General features: G+C 33.9%; 1 protein-coding gene across 16 annotated transcripts in view; it reads right to left on the reverse strand.

The window, feature by feature from the left end:
• Positions 1–25992, reverse strand: part of LOC123007161 (disks large 1 tumor suppressor protein) — a 189827-nt gene that overhangs the window by 23584 nt on the left and 140251 nt on the right. For 9 of the 16 annotated variants that reach the window (XM_044402267.1, XM_044402269.1, XM_044402264.1 and 6 more), the window contains 2 exons: positions 13338–13373; positions 1328–1366 (listed from right to left, as the gene is read on the reverse strand). In XM_044402267.1, the coding sequence (XP_044258202.1) occupies positions 1328–1366; positions 13338–13373 (75 nt within the window). Of the gene's footprint in view, positions 1–1327; positions 1367–6919; positions 7107–8575; positions 9757–9853; positions 10359–13337; positions 13374–18522; positions 18631–23558; positions 23841–25992 lie in introns of those variants that run through there. The other 7 variants (XM_044402271.1, XM_044402272.1, XM_044402274.1 and 4 more) reach the window with 7 other exon arrangements.

The following is a 25992-nucleotide window of genomic DNA, read 5'->3' on the forward strand; positions in this document are numbered from 1 at the left end:
ATACAGTGAGCCTTCCGGTAATGAGACTAAAACCCAGGCTAAAATGTAGATTACTCCTGCTGCTTAGCCAAACTGATTAAAGTTAGATAAATGCTGAGACAGGTCGTTGATCAGCGTGTAGTCTCCTCGTATTCTAGAAATAGTACTCTCATATCCAGACAGCTGTAATATTTCGCAAGATATCAGGATGATACAACTGCCAACTACAAACAATGTCAAAAAAACATGCTTGCATTTTCTGCAATTTCACCGTGAAATTAAATCGTCTTTAAAAATTCATAAATCTAGTTTAAGTCAATTAAGTTTATTTCGAATATGATGAAAGAAAAGTGCGAACATTCACATGTGGTTTTTCTCGCGATAAAATTATCAAAGACTAAAATTTTAGATTCTTCTACTTATATAAAATTGCCTTCGCTCATTAATCTTGATAATGTAAAAGCCACCAGGAGTTAACACCTGTTGTTTTATTTTATCCTTCAGGAGAGTGAACAGAATCAACAACACCGACATTTTAACTTTTAAGGCGATTAAGAAGAGGAAAGTAATTACTTTGATAAGTTCAAGCTTGTTTTTGATAATCATGGTGTAATACCGCTTAAGAAAATTTCAGCAAACCACCCACTTTTTCAAACCCGATAAAATCTGATCACATGTAATAACGATAACTTTTTTTTCAAATCGATGTTTCTCTCAATATAATTTCCGTTATGAGTGAAAAAGCAATTTGTGAATTACCCCAGTTCACACTTGGAGCCACGATCAAGTTAGAGTCAGTTAAAGTTTCAAGTCTGAATGCCAAATCTGGAACACTAACACTAATTTGATTATGTTGTTAAATGCAACGTTTCGCCTCAAACAAGCAAATCATTAATGTTGCACTAGTTTCCCAACAAGATCGCTTTTTAATAAGATTAAGACGAAGAGTTCGTGCTAGATAGGGCTGCACTTGGTGGAATTACGTTTCTGATGTCTGCTCCAGTAAGCGCCTTTTAATAAAATGCTCGTTACACATTTTATATCTGAGAGACGAGAGCTACGTCCTGCACTAAATTAATCATAAATTTCTCCCGAACTGCAAATATCCTGACTGCTCTCGTAATCCTAGCCATTTATTAAAATTTACCTTCGCTCTTTGCAATTCGAGTGGAAATAGAACGAGGATTTTTTCTCACACTTGTTTCTGTAATAATAAGTGGAGGCTCTCACGAGAAGCACTCGCGAAAACCGGACGCCGGTAAGAAAATCCGACATCGGAAAGGCGGGAAATGCGAGTGGAAAGGCGTGGAAGCAATAGGGTACTGAAACGACTATTTATTTCACTTACAGGTTTGGTGTCGCCGGAACCCAACAGAGGAGAGTGTGCCTGAAACAAGAAACAAAAATAAAGTTTCAGCAAAATAAAATAAAACTTAATCATTCTGTTCGCCAGATTGGAAAACGTTCCACTCATCAGCCTGGATCAAGTGTTATCCAACGGCACATATTTGCATGTAAATTACATACGACGCAAATTGATTGCATATTATCTTTTCCAGACTGATAGAGTGCATTTTCCCCGTCTCAATCAATTAATAAGAAATTCATAAACCCGAGTAAACATAAAATTCTATATTTATTCATAAGGTTTTTCAATTTATCAATCAAATTCATTAAGCTTGTAATTCAAGCGTCAAAAAACCGAATTTGTCAAGTTGGGCATTAATCACTAAGTCCAATGCAACGAGAATTTAACAGCGTCACAAGTGGTCGTTGAAAATGCAGGAGATTCGGTAACAGTTGGTCCTTTGCCAACAAAACGTTAGAAAATCTGACGTGTCTGGTCGGCGGGAATTCAATTACTGGAGATTAGCCCTTCTCAACCACGATCCAGACACGCAAAATTCTATTTGCATGGTAAACAGAAGAGAGAAGAGAATTTGTTCTACTGTGGTCAATTTTCGTCAAACGATTTCATAAAGTATCAGACAATGACCGTAGAACTTATTAGAGGACTAATCAAATCGAGATGTGACGAGACTCCAACTTCAACAAAGCAGTTGTTTCAACTTTCCGTCAAACAAAAGCAATTACGCCAACAAATGTGCACATTTTCACAAATCGTCAATCTATTATTTAAAACTTTGAGCGAATCGTTCAAGTGGAAAACCTTTTTAATCAAATAAAATGTCGGAAACGAGCAAACAATTTGCGTCCTACAGAAATTACTTCGACTAACATACGTTTAAAATGCAGCTTGTGACCTAAACGATGCATCAAAATTTCATACGTGCACATAACTTACGCCGGAAAATGAATGCAAACTTTCGTATAACTGCAAATCGTCACGTTCTGCACAGAATGGTTGGAAAAATCTAAAAACTCTAAAGGAATATATTTGGATACGAAAAAGCAACCAAAGCATTTGCCCAATCCATCAATTGAAGCAATTTCATTAAGGTTTTTTCTGAAACCAAGATAAATGCAAATGTAATCAGATCATTTGCAAGAAAGCTAAAACCAGGTGAAATTTCGACACCAAATCGATACAGTCTTGATCAGTGAGGCAAAACAATAACGCACGTGAGAATAGAATTCAGACGGGCCAAGAGAAGGTTATGCGAAAAGACGTAATTCGTTTTAAATTAAAATATATGTGCAGTTTAGACGATTTCCCTAGAGGGTTGCGTGAGATACGTGCTTAGGAATCGAGTAACGCACCGCGCATAAAGTTTTCCAGCTTTTGCGGTGAATCGACGACCCACATAAACTACCGGTTAAGAGAAACTAGCGGCCTTTATGTTACTGTTCACCTGCATTATATACCTAGTTCTTTATTTAAAAATCAACCGGGTCATTTATTTTCTCGGAAGATGGAGTAGAATGATAGGAATAAACGTGTTTCGACAGAACAAGTACTAAATTGATGATGGCATCAACTCCGACTTGAATTTTATCAATTTCAACCAAAAAATAACAGATGCAAACAAATCCTGCTGTTTTTATTTTTGACACATTTCAAGAGGCGAAATCTGATTCCTCGACTCACCACTGCATATCGCCCTCTTCCTGTTGTAGCAATTCCCACGAGTTCTTATTGTTTTCGCAGTTTTCTCAAAATTATTACTTCTTATTTGCTATAAATAAGGTTGCAATATTTTATGAACAGTGTAAAATTTTGCCATAAAAAAACCGATATAAACCCTGCATGCTACTAAATGGTCATTCTGTAGCCAAACGATAACACTTTACTTCCGAAACACCGTTAACGTTTTCTTTGGCGTTTCTTTGAAAGGCCAACCCCATTATTTTTAAGTTTTATGGGAAAAAACTCTAGCGCAATGTAAGTTACATCAAACTTCCCTCTTTCGGCCGTTCTGGGATAATGTAATAATAAAATCATCGGCGCGTGTTAATGTCTCTAGGGCATATCACGTCCTAACGTTGGTCATCACGTTAACACACCAACCGTATCGACTACTGTCAACTATTTCATTTCAACATCAATGGAATTAATTAATCAGTTTGAAATCAAATTAAATTAATGTACTTGGTCGTTAGGAGACTTAAAAAGATCCAATTACTTTTTTAAGATCGAAGACACCGTTAGCCAGCTTTTCCAAAAGAAAGAGTCTAATTTTTTACTCTTCCATTAATAACCAGAAAGTCACTAGTTTTACGCTTAAAAAATGTTCGACGTAAAATTTATATAATTTATTCCCTTCAAGTGAAACAAATTGATTAAACAAGTTATGTCCCTATATTTAATTTGCAAACTTTGCGTCTTCTAATAATATGGTAGTGGTAGTAGAGTTTCGTTTTATTTCTCAGGGGATCTTGAAATTTTTTGAAGGACCACGCTTCTATCAAGTTTGTTTTCCTTACTTCGTATTTAAAACAACTTTCCAAAGTCAATAAAGCCAAGATCCCGCTTCCAGAATTTTAAATGTAAGGGCATGTGTACGAACCCTATTGTTTGAAATGACTCGCAACCTTGTGGGTGCAAATTCGATGGAATTTATGCGTTGAAACCTCACGCTGAATAAACCAACGTATATATAGCGCAATAAGAGATCCGTTTGGAGATACGGCCAGATTATGAAGATGTAATGCCGGTTTGAAATCGAGACGAGTCTCTCCCCGACCGGAATTGAAACATCTTATCGGCGTGTCCGTGAAACGCTTCGTCTCCCTCATTTTCCTACTCTACCTTTACGTAAGTCGAGGAGGTAATGACAGCTTCTTCAGCCCATCCTCCGTGATGAATTGTAGTGGTTCGGGCCGTTATCTTGAGACTCGAAAGACTTTCCACATTGTTGCCGCATCGTTTATTATACATTATGGAATTCCAATTCGCGCCTGAGGGATTTCACGGATTTCGAGAGGTTCGGAAAGGACTCACTAAAAACTTACGTCGCCAGACAATTCAAGTTTGTTTTATTTTGCGCAAGGGTTTCTCCGTAAATGGGACTTAAGTCGCCACTAAAAGCAGTTCCTGGGAGATTTTTTACCGGTGAGCCAACAAGATTAATCCTTCGTCTGCCTCACAGTATCGAAATTTTTGCTTAAAAAACACCACTCACAAATAGTTCAAGTGAAATGTAAAAACTTCAACACTTCCAAAAAAATAAAACGATTCTTTAATGGTCATTTACAAAAACAATCAAGATACCAAAACTACAATCAATGTAATTCTAAATTAACTTAATCACTTTTACAATTTCTTAAATGCTGTTTGCTTTTCTTAATGCAATATGTATGTTCCTTGTAAATCAAGAGAAGAAACTGCGATTTTCAATGTTTTATTTATAATAAAGTTTCCTATTAGTTATTGGTTTGAAACTATAATAAATCTCATCGAAAAAAGTGCAGAAGCTACTCCTACAGCAACCAGAAGGAACAATTTAAACCACCCAAATTCCATTTCCAATAAATTTGATATTTCTGATTGGAACTTCATGTTCATGACATAATAATTCGATTTGCATGTCATCCTGTAGTCTGGTTGTATTCTAAAAAAGCCCCAGTGAGATAACTTTGTTAACAAATAAGTTGCTCGATTTACTCCGAATTTAAGATTTACATAAAGTTGTCCGTTTTCGAGCTATTAGGCGCTGAAATGAAATCAATTCTTCGGAATATGGGACGACAAAGCGACAATTTCAATCCAATTTGTATGCAATTCCGGTTGTTTAATCAAAACGCAATATAACCGACACAACGGACGTCCAATTAAGAAGAATCCCATTTTTATTGGCAAGATTTATAAATCCTTCTAGGATTTTTTCACTCTCAAAGGTATCTTGGCAAATTTTGACGAAACACTTCGCACCGAAGACAATGATGTTCTAACTTATTAAGACATTTATAAACCTTCAAAATTAGGTTTGTAACGAAACGGCTACCGAATCGGGACAAATTGATTCGATTAGAGCTTTTCCTGCGAAAATTAAGCGAAGAGGTGAGGAGCAAAAGCTCCAATTACGTGTTCTTTCCTCAAATAATAATACAAACGCTCGTAACATTTCGTTAAATATACTTTTCGTTTTAATTTACTGAGGCAGTTTATGTAAATACACCTATACGAGGTGGGAAGTTTGGGACGGGTGCTTTGACGAAGTCACGTCTTTACGGGCGGCAATTAACGGATGATAATGCTAGAGTTTCTTCCTTAAGGAAATGAGATACAAACGGGAAGACACTTGCTTAAACACGTCTCGCTACTGCGTTCTCCTTATGCTTGATTAATTCAGAGATAATCCGCCCGCTTCTTACTCCACTTGAGTAGATCGTCCAACTGTCGCACACTTTGCATGGCAAAGGATACACACTTCAAACGTCTATTTTCATCCAAACGGGACAATCGGAAGTGAATTTTTTTTGAACAAAACCCTCCTCGAGTGCATATTAATTTGAGCTTCGTTCACGATTTACTTGGAGGAACTGTCCTAATTTCTCGCTTGTTTCAACAGATAAGGTCGTTGTAACCGCACTATTAGTCAGCTAAATTTCGTTCGTACATTACCATAGGTACAGCGTCCGGGCACGAAATGCTTATATCGCAGCTAAACAGGGGCTATTAAATGGAATAATTTAAAATTATCTGTGGATTTTGAAGTCAGCGTAATAACAAGTACTGTACACACATGAGGAGCGATCCTAGGAGCCATAAAAGTTTGTTAAGGGGTAGATTATATCCGGAGCAAAGTCTGTCGTACAAATACGTGACACGGCACTAATAGGACATTAAGCAAGTGCATTAAAAGCATGTGCTCAAGGTATGGTCCCTTGATATTGAATTTAAATTACACTATAATCAGTTTCGGATAATCCACTCACTTTGTCTCCATTTTTAGAAACTTTAAAATGGAGATTAAACCGATGGTGTAATTTCACGCCCAAATAAAGACAATTTTTTACTCGTCACCACAAAGTATCAGCAAATTTTTGAACTATTCATACTGGACAATACAAACTACCTAGCTATCTTCAAAAAACACTCTACAATTCGGGAGACCATGGAAACAAGAACTGCAATAAGAACAATCTTTAATCTTCAAATTAAATTAACACATTCTTGACTAACGTCTTTTGTAATAAGTAAACAAGCAAACTGTGTGTTAATACAGTAGAATTTTATTAATGCACGAAATATACCAATACCAAGGTTAGCGTTCGATATATCGGGTCTTGAAGCAGTTTCGAGTTATTTACCTAGAGGTTAAATCAGTTATGAGTGACAAAATAAGTACAGTAGTTTAAATGTAAATTATGCATGACACTGCTCGTGCTGCGGAACGCGCACGTCCGTTTTACCGTGGAAGAATCGTCAGTACTTAACCTAAAATCCTAAAAATCCATCGAAAGTATGATTCTATCGATATCACCCACCCACCCAATGATTCATTTCAATTAGAAATTCACACAGAATAAAACTTACTAGATACGACACGAAAGTTTCCTTGTTCTGGTGTCTTTTCGAGGAAAACATCACGTGTTAACTGACAATCACTGCGTACCCACGGCCTTAAATTAAGATACAATACCGCGTAAAAATTAAGTAGGATCATTGAATGCCGGAGCAGGGAACTGTGTGATTTCCGGACGAGCGGTGTGTCGAGGTAGACGATGCGGACTGACCATAATATTGTCGACTGTTATTGTGTAGTGATACATAGACTAGGTGCGGTGTGGAATCCATTATATTATTACCACATACACAGCATGGAGGTAAACGCGTTCTAGAGATGCAACCTGTAAAAAGCTGAGGCATTTGACGGCCGTTGGACGTCAAGTGCAAAGTTTTTTTTGGAAGCAATCAACTGAAATGCAGGTGAAACTGGTTGAAATATAATACATACAAACGGATCAATTACGAGGTTTCATTAACTGACGATATGAACCAACTTATATCTCCTCTTTGTCCTCTTCGGAGAATATGAAAGAAAGAGAATGAAGGGTTTTAGTGAAATAACCAGGAAGAATTCTGGAGATATTTTCGTATTTCCGCCAATTATGATGACACTTGATACAATCTAAATTAATGTTAGTGAATGATGAATTGGGTTTATCGTTATTTCCCCAGAGTGATTGTCTTGAAGTTCTCATTCATCAGATCAACTCGAGCTTGTTATTCATAAATAACTAAAAGAAATTGGGAGGAAAAACTTATTAAAAAACATGAACAGCAAGGGCAATAAGATTGTGTTTTGCTCCGTATAACAACTTGATTCCACTACCATATATTCTGACGAGTTGTAGCCAAGTAGTTTTTGTTCTCAAGTTTCCGGTGTGAGAATTTAACTAATTTTAAGCACATGACCGGAATAAGTAGAAGTCATAGATGTGTTACCTCTAAAATAATTTGCTAGTTCTGAAACTGATTTTCAACGAACAATACACAATAAATTATTTCTAAACGCAATAAAATGAAAATAAATTTGATGCAAAAATTGGAAAAATAAAAGATGATTTATCTAACAACACCAATGTCGCAATCAGCAATTCGTAGGGTCGAAACTGAAGTTGAATAAAGTTGACGTAGTTGAAATAACTTATGCCCTTCTCTCGCGGGGGTGCTTTGACAAAAAAATTCTAGACAAAAAAGGGATGTCTTTCAATGCAACAAATCAAGATAATCTATGAATTGGGAATTAAAATCTGTATCTCTAAAGAGAGAATCAAAATTTGGTGATTAGACAATGATTAAGATAAATGAAAAGTCAATGTTACATAATATTTTTTTAAACAATTTACTTGTTTGCGTATGTTGTACCACATTTTTGTTGATTTTGTTTGGCAACTCTCAGTGATGATTACAAAAAAACCGTAAACGATATTTTTTCATTTGAATATTATCTACGGACTATAAAATGATTCATGAAACAGGGTGTAGCCCTGTTGGAACCAATTGATAACGCTATAATTATTATCGTCTATTTACAGGTTGTAAACGCAAAGGTTAAACAAAATACTTTGTCCCTCCACATGTTTCATCAAGACAAATTAGATACATACACCTTTAGTTTTTCAGTAAAATAAATGTATGCCACACGCGTTAATTTACAACGTGACTTGATGAATTGTTCGCACTCACCGTGTCCAAATTGAATAAGGACGAAACTTTTTTCATAAAACCGTCTTGTTGCCGCTTCTTCCTTCTCGATGTCATTTTTCGTTTTGTTATCACCGTTTCGTGATGATTAATCCACCAATATACAACGAAAAAATTGAATTCGGGACTACTCTCATATCACAGTAAATTAAACGAACTTCACTAACACATTAATTGCTTCACTCAACTAAAATCACATTTTTTCACAATTAGGTCTGTTTCAATCTGGATTCGATATCCGTAATACAAAAATTTGGCTTGCGAAATATGTAGGAATTTTATTACAAACTAATAATAATTTCCAGACTATAAACGAGTTACCTACTAGCATTAGTTACATCAAAATCAAAAGACAAAATGAAAAACTATCTATGACGTACGTACCTAGGTGCAAATAAACTATGTTATGTATTTTGTGATATGTAGGGTATTGTTTTGTTTAGTGCAGGAAAGGTTATTTAACTGAGCAATCTATGAGATTGCAACTAGAATATAAACATTAAAGTTACATCAAGTAAATGAAATTGAGATTAAATTACTTTCTTGAAAGGCACTTTGCTTTAGAAATTAACAAATTTTGCATTTTTAAGACAAGTCCAAACATTATACCAAACTTGTTTCCTTTGATCAAGACACCACCTACATATCAAAAACAAATTACAAACTACGAAGACATGAAAGAACAAAGAATTTCCACCCAGATTCTGTGTACAATTTATTTTCGAGTAAAGCTCATTCATGAATTTCTAAAAAAGTGAGATAGTTTTCTCAAGTTTCAGGTATCTTCTAATAAACACATAATGAACTTCTCTTGTTACTTATACCACTTATATTAAACTGGTTATGGAGTTTTTGCAAAAGTTACTAAAAACGTTTGATACGTTTAATCACTTTCTAATTTTCTCTTCAATTTCTAATAAGAAACAAAATCAAATTCCGCTTTCGCCATCCCTTGTTAGAGTTTGAAATAGTATTTCTTGGAACATCCAAATGACAAATTCGCTCGAGTAATTTCCTTTATATAGCGTTTTGAAACTGTGACAGACAAAACTGAATGATACAGAAAGATTAATACACAGATCTGTAATTTGAGCGGGAAAATGAGACGATCGCATCACCTGTCCCGTGAGTTCATTTGTTTTACGCTGTTAAAGAAGAAACTCCCACATACTTTGCAAGCCAACTTAAGACAACATTACAGACAGTGTAGACTGGTTAGTCTAGCTTGAGATGTCATGATCTACGTTCAATGGCATTCACCTTTTTACCTTTAGAACTAGCGGCCGGTACAGTTAATCCAAAAAAGTATATTTCAACATTCCAGCCAAACACGAAATCACAGTATTATTTAAAAAAATATATTGAATTTTTTTTTAACTATAGACGAATAAAAGCTAGACACACGTGAGTCGTTACTTAATAATAATTTAAAGGTAGGCCATGAACGCGTCTGTCAAAATCGAATTTTTAGGTTAGGTCGGCCTTGAAACGTCAAAATTCCGTCGAAAATGCACTTTTCACAATCCGCATGCCACAAAAATCACATTTAAATGTCACAGAGTCGTTTGATGCACTCGTTCACTCCAACTTTCGAAAAAGCCTTCGTGTATCACCGAATGATATGTAAACATCGTCATGTTATCAACTCGAAAAACGCAATCACAAAACAACCACTTGTAGCTTTGCCGGTTTGGTCACCAACGTTGGCATTTTGCCTGCATGGCGTCCGAGCTTGATAGGGTGCAACGTCACAAACCGGGAGGATACGGCATAAAAGGCATTTTGTTGTATGCACGACCGTTGGTACGCTTGGTACCGAACATGACCGAACAGGTTTTTCGGATTGGTGGTGTTTCTTGCTGGGATTGTTTCTTTCTTACGTTTTCCTGATTGAAACAATTACTACTGTTGTATAGTGCATTTCTTCAAAGCAAGTGCATTAAGCAATACTGGGAATAATTCCGCTGTCGTTACTTAATTAAGTGACCTTGATTTCAATGGCCACCTATTGTTACCTGTTTTTTATTTGTTCTTAATATTTTTGTTTGCTTTAATTGCCTCAGAGTTAACAGAAACCATACCGCATATCCGCTACTTTAAACAATTACGTCATTTATTTCGTCAGGATATTGTGTTTATCTTTTTTCTCTATTGCATAAAGAAATAGGAAATCGAATTAGAAGTCTTATGCCGTCTGATTTAATTTGCATATAGTATGTAGAAAGGATTGCATTGTTGGAATTGGTTAGTCCCAAACATTAGGTACCCAAATTCGGTCACTAAAGAGTTGTAATTATTGTATTTATCACTTTTTGTAATGCTAATTAGTATTTCGTCATCGAGCATCATGAAGCAATCTGAAAGTTAAAAAATTTTCTTCAAAAATTATCTCTATTGTCTCTATTGTCAAAATTTGTCTCTATTGACAAAATGTGGGTATTATGTAGTTAGTTAAATGGTTATGAAAATGGTTGGGTAAATAAAAAATAAAACAAAATAATTTGTATTATATACATATTTTGAAATATAAACGAATCCAAGTAAATTGTATCTAACCATGCTTCTAGTTAGACAACACCCAATACATAAGTTTAACAGAAGTAAAATAGAAAATAGTGATTCAAAACGGTTGTTTTTCAAATACTTCACTTAAACAAAAAGAATAACGAAATAAAGTCTTTCATTAAAAAAAAGATTTATCGTTTTCACTATTTAGTCCAAACTCGGTCCAAAATACAATAAAACTAAATGCAATGTTTTTCTGCCGTAGTTCAATTACTAATTTAAATTAATTAGATACATATGGACATTTCACTTAAATTCACAGAGCAACTAATTAAAACAACGCGGTAAAATAAGCATCACTAAATTAAACGAAATATTTTAATATTTATTTATTAATTAATTTACATTGTTACCAGTTTGTTTTAGAGTTTTACATTAGTAGTTAGTACTACAGTAATTTAACAATTATTTTTATTCAAGTAGCAAACTCAGAGAATTTGCTAATTAAATCAATAGGGCTCACATTAAACTCCCAAACAATGTTTCACGTTTTAACAGAAAATGCCTTTGTTGTTGACTTTATCTTAATCAAATATCCCAATAATGCCAACATATTACGATTTATATGTAAACCTTAATTTCGTTTCGGCTATAAATGGAATTTAGGGAGAACAAACGATCTCGTGCTGGACATCAACAATCTGTTGATAAAATCCAGCTTCTCGTTGGGTTTATTCTCTAATGGAAAAATATTGGTATATACTCGTAACTACCGCCGATTGTGAATATATTTGAATATCTATTGATATGGTTGATTCAAGCCTTTTTGAGTGATTTTTAAACATTGGTAGTTTTGAATTGTTTATTTAAAAATATTCCCTCAAAATAATCTCTTATTAAAAAAATAGGTCGCATAATTTCATATACAGTATTTTACAAGAGAAAAAGAAATGTCTGAGATTTTACGTCAAACGAATAACATGTTTTGCTTAATCTGAAACGAGAAAATCTGTAATTAAAACTTCATTAGTCTGATTCAGTGAAAAGAAAAGTTCATTTTTCTCTTGATTTTGGATTTGGAATTTTGTTCTATATGCTTTCTAAATGTTATTACATTGGCGGTTTTATTTTTTTGACGATATCACTTTGACAATTAATTAATTAATTGAATAATGATTGTACTTGTTAATAAATGACTTTGTTTTTTATCTAAAAGCTGTTTCTTTGAGTTGCCATTTATTAAAATTATGTTTTTCGCAAACATTTTTATTTAACTTGCCAATGTGATGGTAATTAAAATGCAAAAAAAATTATTACAAATCCAAAATCAAGAGAAAAATGAACTTTCCTTTTCAATAAGTCAGATTAATAAAATTTTAGTTTCAGATTTGCTTGTTACCACTTACCAGTGAAACAAAAAATGTTTTTCCTTTACAGTTTTTTAAGCAAAAATTAAAATTTTTCGTCTTGTATACTCAATCCGGAGACATACATAATAAGGAAAATGTTTGCTTCTTAAACACTGAATGAATCAATAAAAGCTGTGTTAGTGACATATCTGGCAAAATTGCTGTTGATTTATCCTTTATGGAAAACAGTTTGGAAGTTTTTCGTGCAAAATATGTTTAAGGAGCGCCTAAGTAATATATTTTATTTATTACGTCGGAGAAGCATTTGAATAAGCTGGTACTATCGTACTTATTAGATCGTCCCAGCTATATCAAGCGGATGCACTAGACCTGCCTCAAGTTTTCTCGATATTACTTTTATAGCTCCATAAATTCAAACTAATGGTGATCTTGTTTTAGTCTGTTATTATCATTTATTTAACTCGAGTACGAGCGAAACGCCGAGTTGTGAAAACATTTGTGTAGAAATAGCCCGAGTAGTAAAAGTTGCGAACGAAGGTATAATAATAAGGGTGAAGATTGAATTCTGAATACATACATGCGGAAGAATTTCAATTCTCACGCAGGTGCGAATATCACACTGCTTTTTGTTCACTTGAAAACGAAAATAAATTCTTTCCGTCTCCTGAAATCCGAACACTGCAAGTTTTCTTAAAATAGCTATAAATTCTTCTCCGCATGGAAAATGGAAGCTTTGGTTATGAAATGAATCGACGATTTGATCGATGTGTGAATTTCCAACCGAGCGAACTCTAGACAACCAACTATACACGTCGGAAAATCTTTGAATTAAGTTAAAACGTGTGGAGGTTCAAAAAGAAATCACTTACCTGATCGCTGTCATTTCCTTGCCAGCTGTCGTTTCCCTGCAATCAAGAAAATTCGTAAATATTAAAATTAAGCCAGCCATCAATTGCAGATTTACGATGTAATATTGAAAATTAAGTCAGGACGTAAATTGCTGTTTGAATATTTAGATTAGTCTGATGGAATAATTTGATTTCAGAAAAGTTTCAGACGAGTTTTTTTGTCTCTGCCAGGCCTTTATGTTCAAATCATCGCCACTTAAAACTTGCAGAAAGCGTGGAAAAGACATGATGATTGTTGATTTAACTTTTATTTGCCAATATTTTAAATAATTCACAATTGCGCTTAGTCGCAGATATCGATTCTGATTTACAAAAGAACTCCAAACCAGGATTATCGTCCAATTTGACCCGATATACCAAGCAGGAAAACAAGTAAAATTTTTATTGCGGCTCGAAACGTGCTTACTTCTGTCATTTTGTCGAGATTTCAGTCGAAGTCAGATAAAGGCCACCTCAAAACGTGATCTGTCCCAAAACTTTCAAATAAAAAAAAGGTTCAGTAATGACACTCTAAACCAAATAACTAAAAAAGGATTGCTCACTAATCGCAATGACACAAAAAATAAAAATGATAGTAAAAATACGAAACTAAAATACAAGTAGATTGTAACAAAAATATTATTTTTATAGTTTTGTTGATACTTTGAAACCGGTGGTAACTTTGTAGGTATTTAGAAAAGCTGTTTTAGGACAGTTGAAAACAAAACGTCGGTTGTTTCGGATGATTTAACACATCTATAGGTTCAGTCCCGTACCGAGGATAATAATGGGAAGCCACTAGGTAACTTGGAAGCTTCCGGTCAAATGATACATTCGAGCTGTTGGAATTCGCTTAAGCGTCCGCATTCCGAACTGCCAGAAATTAATTATTGGCAGTGTATCTAATTGAGAGCAACATTTTAGCAAGACCTATAATGTATGTAGCACATCGGATTCTCGGCATTTCTCGTAATTGAAGTACGCTGCACGTTGTGGCATTGTAAATAAATTTTGCGTAGTGAATTTTAACTTTAAGTTTGTTTTTCGATCAGTTGACGACAATGACCTGACCAAGTGTCGTTGAAAATGTCATCCACGTTCCCGGCTGGGGTGTTGTTTGCAACCACACTTATCTTTTTCCCCCAATTCTTGTCGAAATAAATTGTGTTTGTGTTATAACAAATCTAAACATGATTTATCTTCATCGACCCAAATTGATTTGTAATATTGGTATTGTTTGACACGGCAAGGGTTGCTTGCCGTGAAATTGTACACCGCAACGTCCCTCATCAACTGCACTGTTTTCTTGGCGCTATAAATTCCCTGATTAATGTGGGAAACGTCTCCGGGTATTTACAAAGGAGGCGCAGCCGAGGCCGTCTAACGATTTTGGCGCTGTATTAAACTTCAAACTTCTCAACCAGACGGTTTCGAGAGATAGGAAACGGTCTATAGAGAATATAGAGATCTTCCAGGTCGACATCGCTACACTAACTGTTCGAGTACACACTTCGTTGACTGTATAAAGTCGTACTCCATCTCCGAACACAATGAACTACTCAACTGTTTCTAAGCCACCAGACCATTATTTATACCAAGAACAATTGCTGTGTTGGTATTTATGGCGACGCTTTAATTGTGAACACACAACGTCCCGTGTAACACGCGATAAAGTTATTTGAATATCAAAACACTAGGTTATAAGCGGTTACCGACAAAGTCCACTGCAGCGTGAATGCTGTATTGTTCAAATGTATTGTCGATATGATACAAACTCAGATAATCTTTCTGGTCGAAGGGAATTTTGCCTAAGCTGAAAGGGAGTAGTCACAAACGACATCAGGAGATAAACTTCTAAAGTTTTTATAAATGCAAAAAATCCCAAAGACTTATATTACACAGACAGACGGTATAATTATTTCGTAACAAAGTTGTTATTCATCCAATATTTACAACCATTTTTACCCTAATTTAACCGATGTGCTGAAATTGTGATTAGATTTACCTGTGAAAAATAATAAATCGAATCACAATTTCGACAAAAATCCTGATTATATTATAATCGTAATTAAATAGGTTGATTATAGGTACTTAGAGAATCGTAAATTTTTGATGCCCAAATAACACGCAGTTTAATTATTTGTCTGGTTCCAGTTTTAGTTTGTGAAACAACAATTTATCCATGTAATTAATCGGTAATGTGGTTTGTCTCGACAATCAAATAAAACATATTTAAGCACTTTACTAGTAGAAAATGTCCATACAACTGCAAAAACTTAAATTCCACTATTATAAGTTAGTGAACAAGACTCGAGCAAATGCTATAACTTTGAGAAGTTAAGGCAAATCTTTTAAAGCAGGCTTTTGTTGAGTGTTCTAGTTTCATAAAACTTTGCCTTGTTTTAAGTTTGTAGCTCTCGATGTGACTTTTTCGAGAATCCATATTTACTAATTTGTCACACATTTTGTCTTCTTGACAGTTTTTCATAACTTTCGAGTTTCCATTTGTGAAGATGAGTTTTATGTCAATCAAAATAGTAACGCGTATGAAACAATACAATTTTAAATGGACCGATTTATTCTTGTCTTTTGACACTTTTTGGTATAATTGAACCAAGCGTGTCACATTAATTAATTAGCTCTATCGTAAAATCACGATAAATTGTGAACAAGCCATCTACAAAGTCGAGATTTATGACAGTAAAACGGAAAATTTAGATCAAAGCGAGAGAGAAAAATCATCGTTCTTCCTTTCAAATTAACAAATATAATGGTGTAGCCCGCGGTTGATGGTCCAACTTTTGAATTATTCGCTAAGTGAGATTTAAGTTTAAGTGTAGTACTTATTAAATTGGTCTAGTTGAAAGGAGGGATGCTTTCCAAGTAATTACCATAAATTTAGTACTTTAATGTCTTGAACAATTTCTAATTGAGACAATTTCCAAATAAATTATCGGTCTAGAGCGGAAACTGTTTTCTTTTCATGTCGGAATTTTGACATTAGGGCAATAGTTTGCAGTGTTATGGACCGCGTATTCTTTACAGACGCTTCAGCATGAATGCTACTGTAATCCTGAAGGTTGGAGAGACTTTCGCATAATTTATCATGAAAGATATATGTTTAAAGAAACGTGCCAGCATAGATCATATTCGGCCTTACACACATTTTTTTCAGACTCTTATGTTAAAGCTTTAATGTTTTTATAATTTTTTGCCGTGGATATATAACATGACCAATTTAAATCGGTCCCGCAATCTTTTTTCCCCATATTTAATTAATTTTGGGACATTTTTCATAAAATCATGTTTCAATGAAACTTTCTAAAGGGTGAACAAAATGATAAATTTAAAGACCACTTCCACAATGCATTGCAGAAAGTAACACCAAGCGAAGGGATTATTAAACCCCCATTAACACCGCTAACTGAACAATAGCAGAGTTGCAGGTAACTTCACTTTTCCACGAAATAAATAGCCGCTATGGTGATGGTTAAATGTATTTCGGTACCAACGACTAAACAATAGCTTTTTGTCTCAATTTTATATGCGATTTTATTACATCGAAACCTTAAATGTATATAATAAAGGGGAGGAAACGTCAATATGATTAAGTAGAAAATCATGATTAATCGTAATTAATTATAATCAATGACATTTTAATTTGGTGGAGGCGCCGGGAAAATAAAAATATTGTACACTAATTGTACAACAAGAAATAATGTAGCAAAAGCGGTTCCTGGTAGTGCCAGTTATTTGCTAACAGTTATACTGATATTTCACCAGACACGAAAACTATTTCATGTCTTTTGATTATATATCCTCATAAGTTTGATGGCTGACACGAGGCATTTATCCAAGAATAATATTGATTACAATTCCAAAAACCTGCAAGCTTTTAGCCGTATATAAAGCGATCTGCAAAAGCTGCATCGGCTTATGGGACCTGTCTCTGTAATAAATAATTGCTTTGTTCTCAAGATAATGCAAGGAGCACATAATAGCAAAAGCCAACTTCAAACGGAAATTGTAAACACGTCATTTGTACAATGCATTTTTTCCAGTAAATATTTATGAAAAAACAATGTGAAACAACTTTCATTTCTTTCTGCGTTGTCCGCGAAAACAAATTAATAAAATCCCTGTGAAAGATTGAAATATAGCACAGGTAATATATGCTTTGTCAATGAAGACATCAAACAAACCATATGAAAAAGACAATAATCGTGCTATTAAAAATGCATGGTAGAATCTTTTGTTTCATTTGAAAGCTTTGTGCAAACTTTGTTTAATTTTTGCAAACAAACGACCACTTTGAAATTAAAATTCTGGGTTGCGTTATTTGTGGGTGCTCAATTTATGTCACTTTACTGTATGAATGTATTATCATCTAAAGCTCACAAACGTGAAGAAGACATTATTAGTAACATGTATGCATATCGAACTGCCTATTATAATTTCAATCAAATGAAAATATTTACGTAGTTCCGGCTTTTGTTTTCATAATAAAAAGTTATCTACCATTTTGTGTTGACATAGACCATCAAAAAGTTATATGTAGTAACAAAAGCTTTGTATTGGTTCGTAATTAATTTTAGAGAGCCAATAAAATAAGATGTAAAAATAACACAAAATTTATTTTGGTTTTATTTTTAAACCCGGTAGCTGAAAAACAAATTAAGAGTGCACGACTGTTTAAAAGAGTAAAATAAAAAATTAACTGACTTAATTACAAGAAACGTAAATGAGAAAATCCGAAAAACAAAAACGAGTAATTTAACCTTTTCCAACGAGGCAGTATTTTTAATCTGTTTTTAATTTTTACAAATGACCAGTTGAAAAATTTAATATACTTTTGGACTTTATATCTAGATGAAATACAAATTTAGACTTTTTCGCTTTTAGTTGCTAATTAAATCAGTGTGGAAGCATCAAAAATGCCCAAAACCTTGCGTTTGTCATCTCATTAAAATTTAATACCAAAATTTATGCAAGCGAATGAATTTATCAAGGGGTGGTCTTGTAATAAGCGAAGTTATACAAGTTATTAGAAGAGACGCCGCCGTCTAAGCTGCGACCGTCTTCATAATAATTTATACCGCCTCTTAATATTGTTCCAAAGTAATGCACATACATGCCATATATTCTAAAATTATTAATTTCAGCGTACCAGCATAGGCCATCGCACCATCAAGTAGACTTTGGCCCTGCCGAAGAAACGGAAACGACGAAGACGTTTCAGTTTTTTGTCGTTGAAGCCCATGATGGTTCACATTTTCACACTACAACGCTTAAAAATCATTCAACCCATTTCGATGCAAAAAATTTAAAACAATTAACTTTATAAAAACTGAAATATAAGACGTAGGAATGTTACCGCCAAAATACGTAAAATACGCGCAGCCGGTGGCGGCGTCGTGACGAGCGTCACGACGACAGTTTGAATACTGAAAGGGATGCTGCGTAAACGCCGTCAGTTGAGGGATAGCGTCGCGGCGCACGCTGAGTCCTACCTAGGGGTTAAGGTTTTTGTGGCCTTTGCGAAACAAAAACTTTCACAAAAACAATGCAGTATTTTACGACGTTTGAACTTGTTTGCCAAATTTTGAAATAAAAAGCCACAAAATAAATGTCTAAAAAAAATGCTACTAAAATCCATTTCTTTTTTCAAAAATAAAACTCTGTATGTCTATGTTAACATTTAAAAAATAAATTAACAGCAAACTTTCACAATGTTTACCAAGTTTGAAAATTGCGTTTTTAACTAAAAAAATATTTCTTGCTTTTTGCAAATTGCAGTAAAAAATTAAAGGAAATTCACGCTTTAATTTAATAAAAGTTAGCTATATTTAAATGCAAGTCAGGTTTGTAGAATGAAATTACTGTTGCTTGTACAAAATACTAATTCTGTTTTCATATCTGAGAGAAAATGGTAAACAAATCAAACAATTTATTATAAATTGCAAATAAGATAATTATAACTCTGAAATTCATTCTAAATTTCTCTCATTTAGAGCAAATAAATACTAAACAAAAATCCAAATTCAGGAATTCTTTTATTTAAAAAGACCCGGAAATTTAAATTTTAAACATAAGTTATTACTCTAAAAAAGCGCATTGTCTAAAGTATTTTTTTTAAATAAAAAAAATACAAATTAACAAAGCCGAAACACGTGGTGTGCACACAGCTTTATAGGAAAATAATTTTCGAAAAGAAATAATAATCCTATCTAAATTAGTAATAGCAGTTTCGGGGCATAATGAAAATTGCGAACATGCACAATGGTCTAAGGCTCTTTGTTGAATATTTCAAGAACAGTAAGCAATTTGGCGAAACCTCCTTCGAAAATAAGAACAAAGATTAACCGAACAAAAAGATTGTGATTCGCTATGTTGCTGAGTTAGCAATTCCCTTAGCTGACAAAGTCCAAACAGGTTATCTTCCTGAATTTCCACCTGTTTTATATTTAAAATGTGGTTAAGGTAAAATGTCGATTATGGACAAACTGGGACAAGGCGAGTGCACATTTTGCAACATCGTTGGGATTACTCGGATTGTACATGCACGTCACTGCTCTACCTCGTCTGTTTGTCCAAATACTCTACAATTATTATAAAGTCCAGATAAATTTCCAAACCCGAAAAATAAGAATCTGAACCGCTTCATTAGACTGGGTAAACGGCCCCTTGGGAAATTATGCGCCATCAGTTAATCAGCCCTTCTAAATTAAGCACTGTTCATTATTAGTTCGTAAATGAAGTTTCTCGCAAAGTGAGAGAATAAAACATGGAATTTTTTTATAGAAACGTGAATCAACAAAAACGAAAAGCTTAATTTTTTCTAGGTTTTCTCTCGCCGTTTCGCACATTCAGCCGCAGTAATAAGACGTATTTTCATCGGCTCAAATAAAATTCAAGTAGGCACGAAAGTTGCGTAATAAAAAAATTATATGACTTGTGATAAAAAAAAGAAATGAAAACTACATCAGCACTTCAAAAAACACAACATATATAACAACCACAAAGTGAAATATCGCTGAAGGATTATGTCTTAAGTTTTTAACTTTTCCTCATCTGGTATCCAGTTTTATAAATTGCCCAGTGTTAGATTTACTGGTAGCTGAAATTTAAACGTTGCACATTTTTTATTAAACTAAAACACAGGCATTTTTTCCCGACTTTCTGTTCTTCTGTTGAAATTCCTATAAATCATAACAACCGAGACGCTTCTTTTTTCAGTGCTTTATCCTTTTAATGCGTGTTTGTATATGTTACTTGGAGTATCTACTGCGCCGATGGGATAAATAAATTTGTCAAATTTCTTCCAACTCTAAAAGGTTCACAACAGTACGTAATATATGAGTGTTTTTCTAAAATATGGATTTCTCAAACACAACAACGTACAAAATTAATTGTAGGTGGCAGACAGTTTGAAACGAAAAGCTATTGATCTACGTTGCACTGTCGATTTAACACCGGCAAAAGTGGAATAGTTACAGATATTGTTCCACTTGAATTCCTTGGAAATGAACGAGAAAAGCCCTGTCAAGTGCAACGGTGTCATCTTATCAACACTTCAAATAACAAAACCAAAGACAGGAAATAGAGCAGCTGCAAGTTGTCTGACAATATCACTAAAGGGTGGATTGTCAGAACTTTACCGAAACGGTGCTTCTGTCACCAATAAAATCTGTAAGTGCTTTTTATTTGATTCGTAAATCCCAGAAAAAAAATATTTGTCAGTAGTGTACTTCTTATGCAAGCTATAAAATACGCATTTGATTCTCATCGTAAAAGGAACATAAATTATATTCGCATTATCTATCCAAAGTGCATAATAAATCTTAAGCTTTCGATACGTAATCGATAATACGAAATATTTTAAAGTTTCCGGAGCTTTTCTGTCGAAGATTAATTTTATCATAGTTCGTTAATCCAAGGATTACCTTTCCGTATTTGTTGTCTGATAATTAAATACGTTTCAGATTTGAGATTAGTCGCTGTCGTTTAATTTTATATAAAAAAGTAAAACCAATAACATGTTTCCGTGATCTGAAAAATGAGTTCCTTATCGAAAAGAAATGTCAGAAAATAAAATGAAAATACAGGAGTATATTTAGTGTGACAACTAAATGGTATTTATGAACAAAACCAATAAAAAAAATGATTATTTTCCCTATAATGTTCGACAAAGATAAGAAACCACCGAAGTGGAAATATAGCTTTTTCATTTTTAGTGTAGGTACACGAAACAATTTCTCTAATGAAAACGCTTTTTCTAGTAAGGTGGGTGCAAAAGTATTAATTATAGCCAACCACGCCTGTAAAACTTGTGACTGTAGCGTTCGTGCAAAATATTTTCATCTCTTAATTACTTCTAGCTTTAATTTCGTCAAAAACGTAATTAATTAATTAATGAGCGTCTGCAGTGGAAACGACGCTCGGTAAACAACCAATGTGTCATTCCTCTTAAGCGACATATTTAAAATGAGCTTGTAAATCAAGGCGAGCAACATTTCACAGGATTTATTATTTATACTGGACTTAAATGATTCACTTAATTACTTTTTACACAGCGTTTTCGCGACATTTTAATGACGTAATTAAGAATCTGGCAAGTTAATTTTTTCTTGAAATAGGCTCGATCGAGCTTCTTTGTAACTTATCAAATCCAGCAACATTCCCATTTTGCCTCATCCATTCAAACCTCGAGAAGTACACGATTGTAATCAACTTCACAATACTTGGTGGTATGAGCAAATGCAATAACCTTAATTGCATACCAGATGCAATTTTCGCAGGCATTGTATTAATGGCAACATGCATCCGGTAATTGAATGCGTTATCGAAAAGGCAACTTATCCTGCGGGATTTCAGCCAAAACTAATCTAAGCTGCGACTTTTTGTTTACGCAAAAACAGATTCGAGACAATTGCGTTCCATTTATTATGCGTCGTGTTCCAGGCATAGACATAATAGCACCTCTGAGTTGGAAAACGGATATTTCATTCGTGCGTATTCAATTACGACATCAACAGATGCCGAGGGAAAACACCTTATGGGGTGATGTAAAATTTTCTAGGGACAAATGGCAAATTGCTGACCTGTGCCGGAAAGAAAAAAATGCTTGGGTCACTTTTTTCTGTACGAGGGCTTTAAAAATGTTAGTAAGAAAACTGTAACTGATGGTCAAGACTAGTTGGTTGATTCTAACTGAGATCTCTCTTTGAATCGCCTCAGAAAGTATTTTAAAATTATCATGTTTTAACAAGGAGTCTTCGTTTTGATATTGCTGTTGGCGCACTTTGTGATGTTTTTTCAAAGGATGTCTGAAAGCTGTTTTTTCAAGTTCTCTTCCTGTAATTGTAGACAGGCTGTTTGAAATACAATTTTTGTTAATTTGTTTTCGAGTTTTGCCTTAATTCTCGAAAAGAAGAAAAATAAAAACACTTTTTAAAAAATTATCAGTTTATTCAAACGATCCTAAACATCATATTAATTATTCACTACAATGTTTACAGGCAACTCCCATTCGCGTGTAATTGGTGTATACAACATGTCTGCAGCACGACTTGTAACTAATATAATAAACTATTTCTCAAGCAAAGCTATCAGTGTGTGAATAAATTCAACCAAAACCAGAAATTAAAATTAAGTTGGCCAATCCTGTGAACGTTGAAAAAAAGTAAACTGGTCTTTTGCTGGAACTGCTCAAGTCCATCAAGTCCGGAGCTGCCGGAAATTGTGGCTAGTTCCGGATTTAAGTTGGCGCGCACTAAACACCGGACTCTTTATCGAACGGTTCCGTTCCAGAGAGATGCTTGGAATTTTTTCTTGTTATTTGAAGCGTGGAGAGTTGACTGATGACACTTTCGGCGTTTACTCGGACAAGCTTTCAAGAGTCGAACATCAATTTCGGATCCTAAATGAAAATTAAGTGCACCAGTTGGACATAAATGTAACCACTATCTTAACGTCATTTTTCTTTTATTTTCTTAAAAGTTGCTTAAAAAACACATGATATTGTATTTAGCGCCGCAAAGTTTCTGCTTGTGATTTAATGTATAGAGATGTCTCGATCAGCGAAACTAATTTCATTCTCGCAAAGTTTTTAATTTAGTAAATTAATTTCGCGCAACTGTTTTGCATCGGTTTTAAAACAAGAAACTTTTCAGAACTCACTAAGTAAAATTAATTAAGACTTACCCTGTGCATGGAAGTATCTGAAATCGAAAACGTGTCGACGTACGAATCGAATCGAACCGCTTTTTTAGGAGGTGGTTTTTTTCGGGGACACAAGGAGCACATTTTTTGAGAATTTGTTGTAGTCGGGGGCATATTTTAAAAGTCCACGATCAAAATTCGAATTTAACTAGGCAAGCGCGACCTAGCGATGTTATAACACACTTGTTTCAACTTAGATTTTCAGTCACTAAGCGACAGATGGCGCTCTGCAGGAATGAAAACTGCAGGGTGGATAATCAAAATGTTTATTGATTTGGCCCTCACGAGTGTTTATTCTCATTGGGGTAATTAGGAGATAAACTATTTTTTATTAAACTTGTATATTTACACGTTACAAGAACATATAATACGTATTAACAAAAAGTAGATCGATTTGAACAGGCAATGCTTTATCAGCGGAACAAAAATAGCACTGTTAATAACAAGGTAATAATTTTGATAAAACCAATGTTCGGTGCATTATTATTTCAATATTAATATCATTCACATTAACAAAGCTTAGTTAGCTCACTTATGATTTTAATAACGAAAAAAATATGTTTTTAGTTATTGTATAAAATTAGTAATTTAGTATACAAGCTGCAAAAATTTAATGACATAAGACCACTTATGAAACCCGGCATAAAACTACTAAAAAATTAAAAAATATTCATGTCGGTCAAACATAAATCATGAAATGACCTTTATTTTATGCTAACCGTGCTTTGTCAACAAATTCAATTATTTGGTCCAAAAATATTAATCTCTTTTTTAGCAAGTTTGAACCAAATTTTTATTTTTACAACAAGTCCTTGTCATTATTGACATAATAAATAACAGAGGTAATAATGTTTGTGTTTACGTTGGAAGAACAATTATAAGGGTTTATTGCTGTTGTTTATTGTACAGTCAATCAACAAATATTTGCTAACGACAGCAAAAACAAGCTGTAAAAAATATTCAATGAACCAAATAGCAAATTTACATTACATATGATTTCATTTTCCTAGGAACTGGTAAATAATCACTTGGAAAATTCAGTTATAATACCACGAGTAGTCAAAAATTGTCGAATATTTTTCCGAATGGTAGAATGGTTAACCATGAATAAAAATATTCTACAATCTTTGACTAGGAATTGTAATTGATAGACAATTCAATGAACCAAATGTCAAATTTGCGTTATCCATGATTTTATTTCCATAGCAACCGGTAAATAATCAAGTTCACTGCGACCATATCCAGTTATATTTTATCACGAGTGGAATATTCGCTTGAATTTGCTGTTGCTAGGATACGAAAGTAAGTGCTGGTTAATATTTAAAAAGACAGGTGAATTCAATAGTCGCTTGAATTTGTTGTTGGTAAGATGCAAAAGTAAATATTTGCTATTTTATTAGTTAATATTTGAAAAAATAGAGGTGAGTTGAATAGTCAATTATATCATGTTGATATTTGTTATAACATTTAGTTCAAAAAAATTCACTTTTTAAATTTTTTTGTCTGAACGAGACAGACATCGTTTATTTTAAATGAAACTGCTATCATTTGAGCCAATATTCGTGATTAAACACATCACAGACTAGTTGACTCGCTTGTGATGACCTACTATTGACGATTTTGAAAATATTTTGGCTTCCAGCCAAGTTTCACGACTTAGAATTTAAGACATCCATCTGCCCCAGATGTTCAAATATTTGCAATCATCCGAAATCTCACAAATCGATCAAATAAATGAATCGACTAATATAGTTCTGATTCGTGAGTTGGACTTGATTTAAAACTTCTAGACGGTCAACAAGACTCACAAAATGATTTTTCGATTGGATAGGAGCTTATTACCCAACGAAATCATAATATCTCGTTCTATTCGTCTGACTGTTTCTGCAGGAACTGTGCCGTTTTAAATAATATAAGAAGCTCGGAAGGATTGTACTTGTAGCTCTCTGAATGTCTGAATTTTTAAGGAGTTCACCGAGCAACAACTTCTTATAATTTGCTTGATTAAAATTTCTAGTATGTACATTGTATTTTTCATAAATGAAATTATTCTTTATACTTACTTTATACATAAATATTGAACTGTGTGAACTGCAGGATTTCTAAAAAATATTAGAAAAATCCGTTATACAAGATCGTTAAAAAGTATGGATACCTACAGCAATGTTTTCAGAACGGTGTAGCAGAGCACGTTGAAATTTGGGAAACAGTTTACTTATTTTTTGGTCAAAATTCAGGCGGAAAAGAACTAACGATAGATAAAGAGAACATTTACAAGGCTAAAGAAATTTACATTTTTCAAAATTTAATTAATTCGATAATTTTCGATTAAAATAAGGTATGCAAGAGTAAGGTATGCACTTTCAAAGATAATTTATTTTGTTTACTTGAAAATCCTCCATTTACAACAATTTCA

The sequence above is a fragment of the Tribolium madens genome, unplaced genomic scaffold (assembly GCF_015345945.1).
Source record: "Tribolium madens isolate multiple individuals breed KSU strain unplaced genomic scaffold, Tmad_KSU_1.1 Scaffold_3;HRSCAF=73;Tcas5.2_LG2, whole genome shotgun sequence".
Classification (NCBI taxonomy): Eukaryota; Metazoa; Arthropoda; class Insecta; order Coleoptera; family Tenebrionidae; genus Tribolium; species Tribolium madens.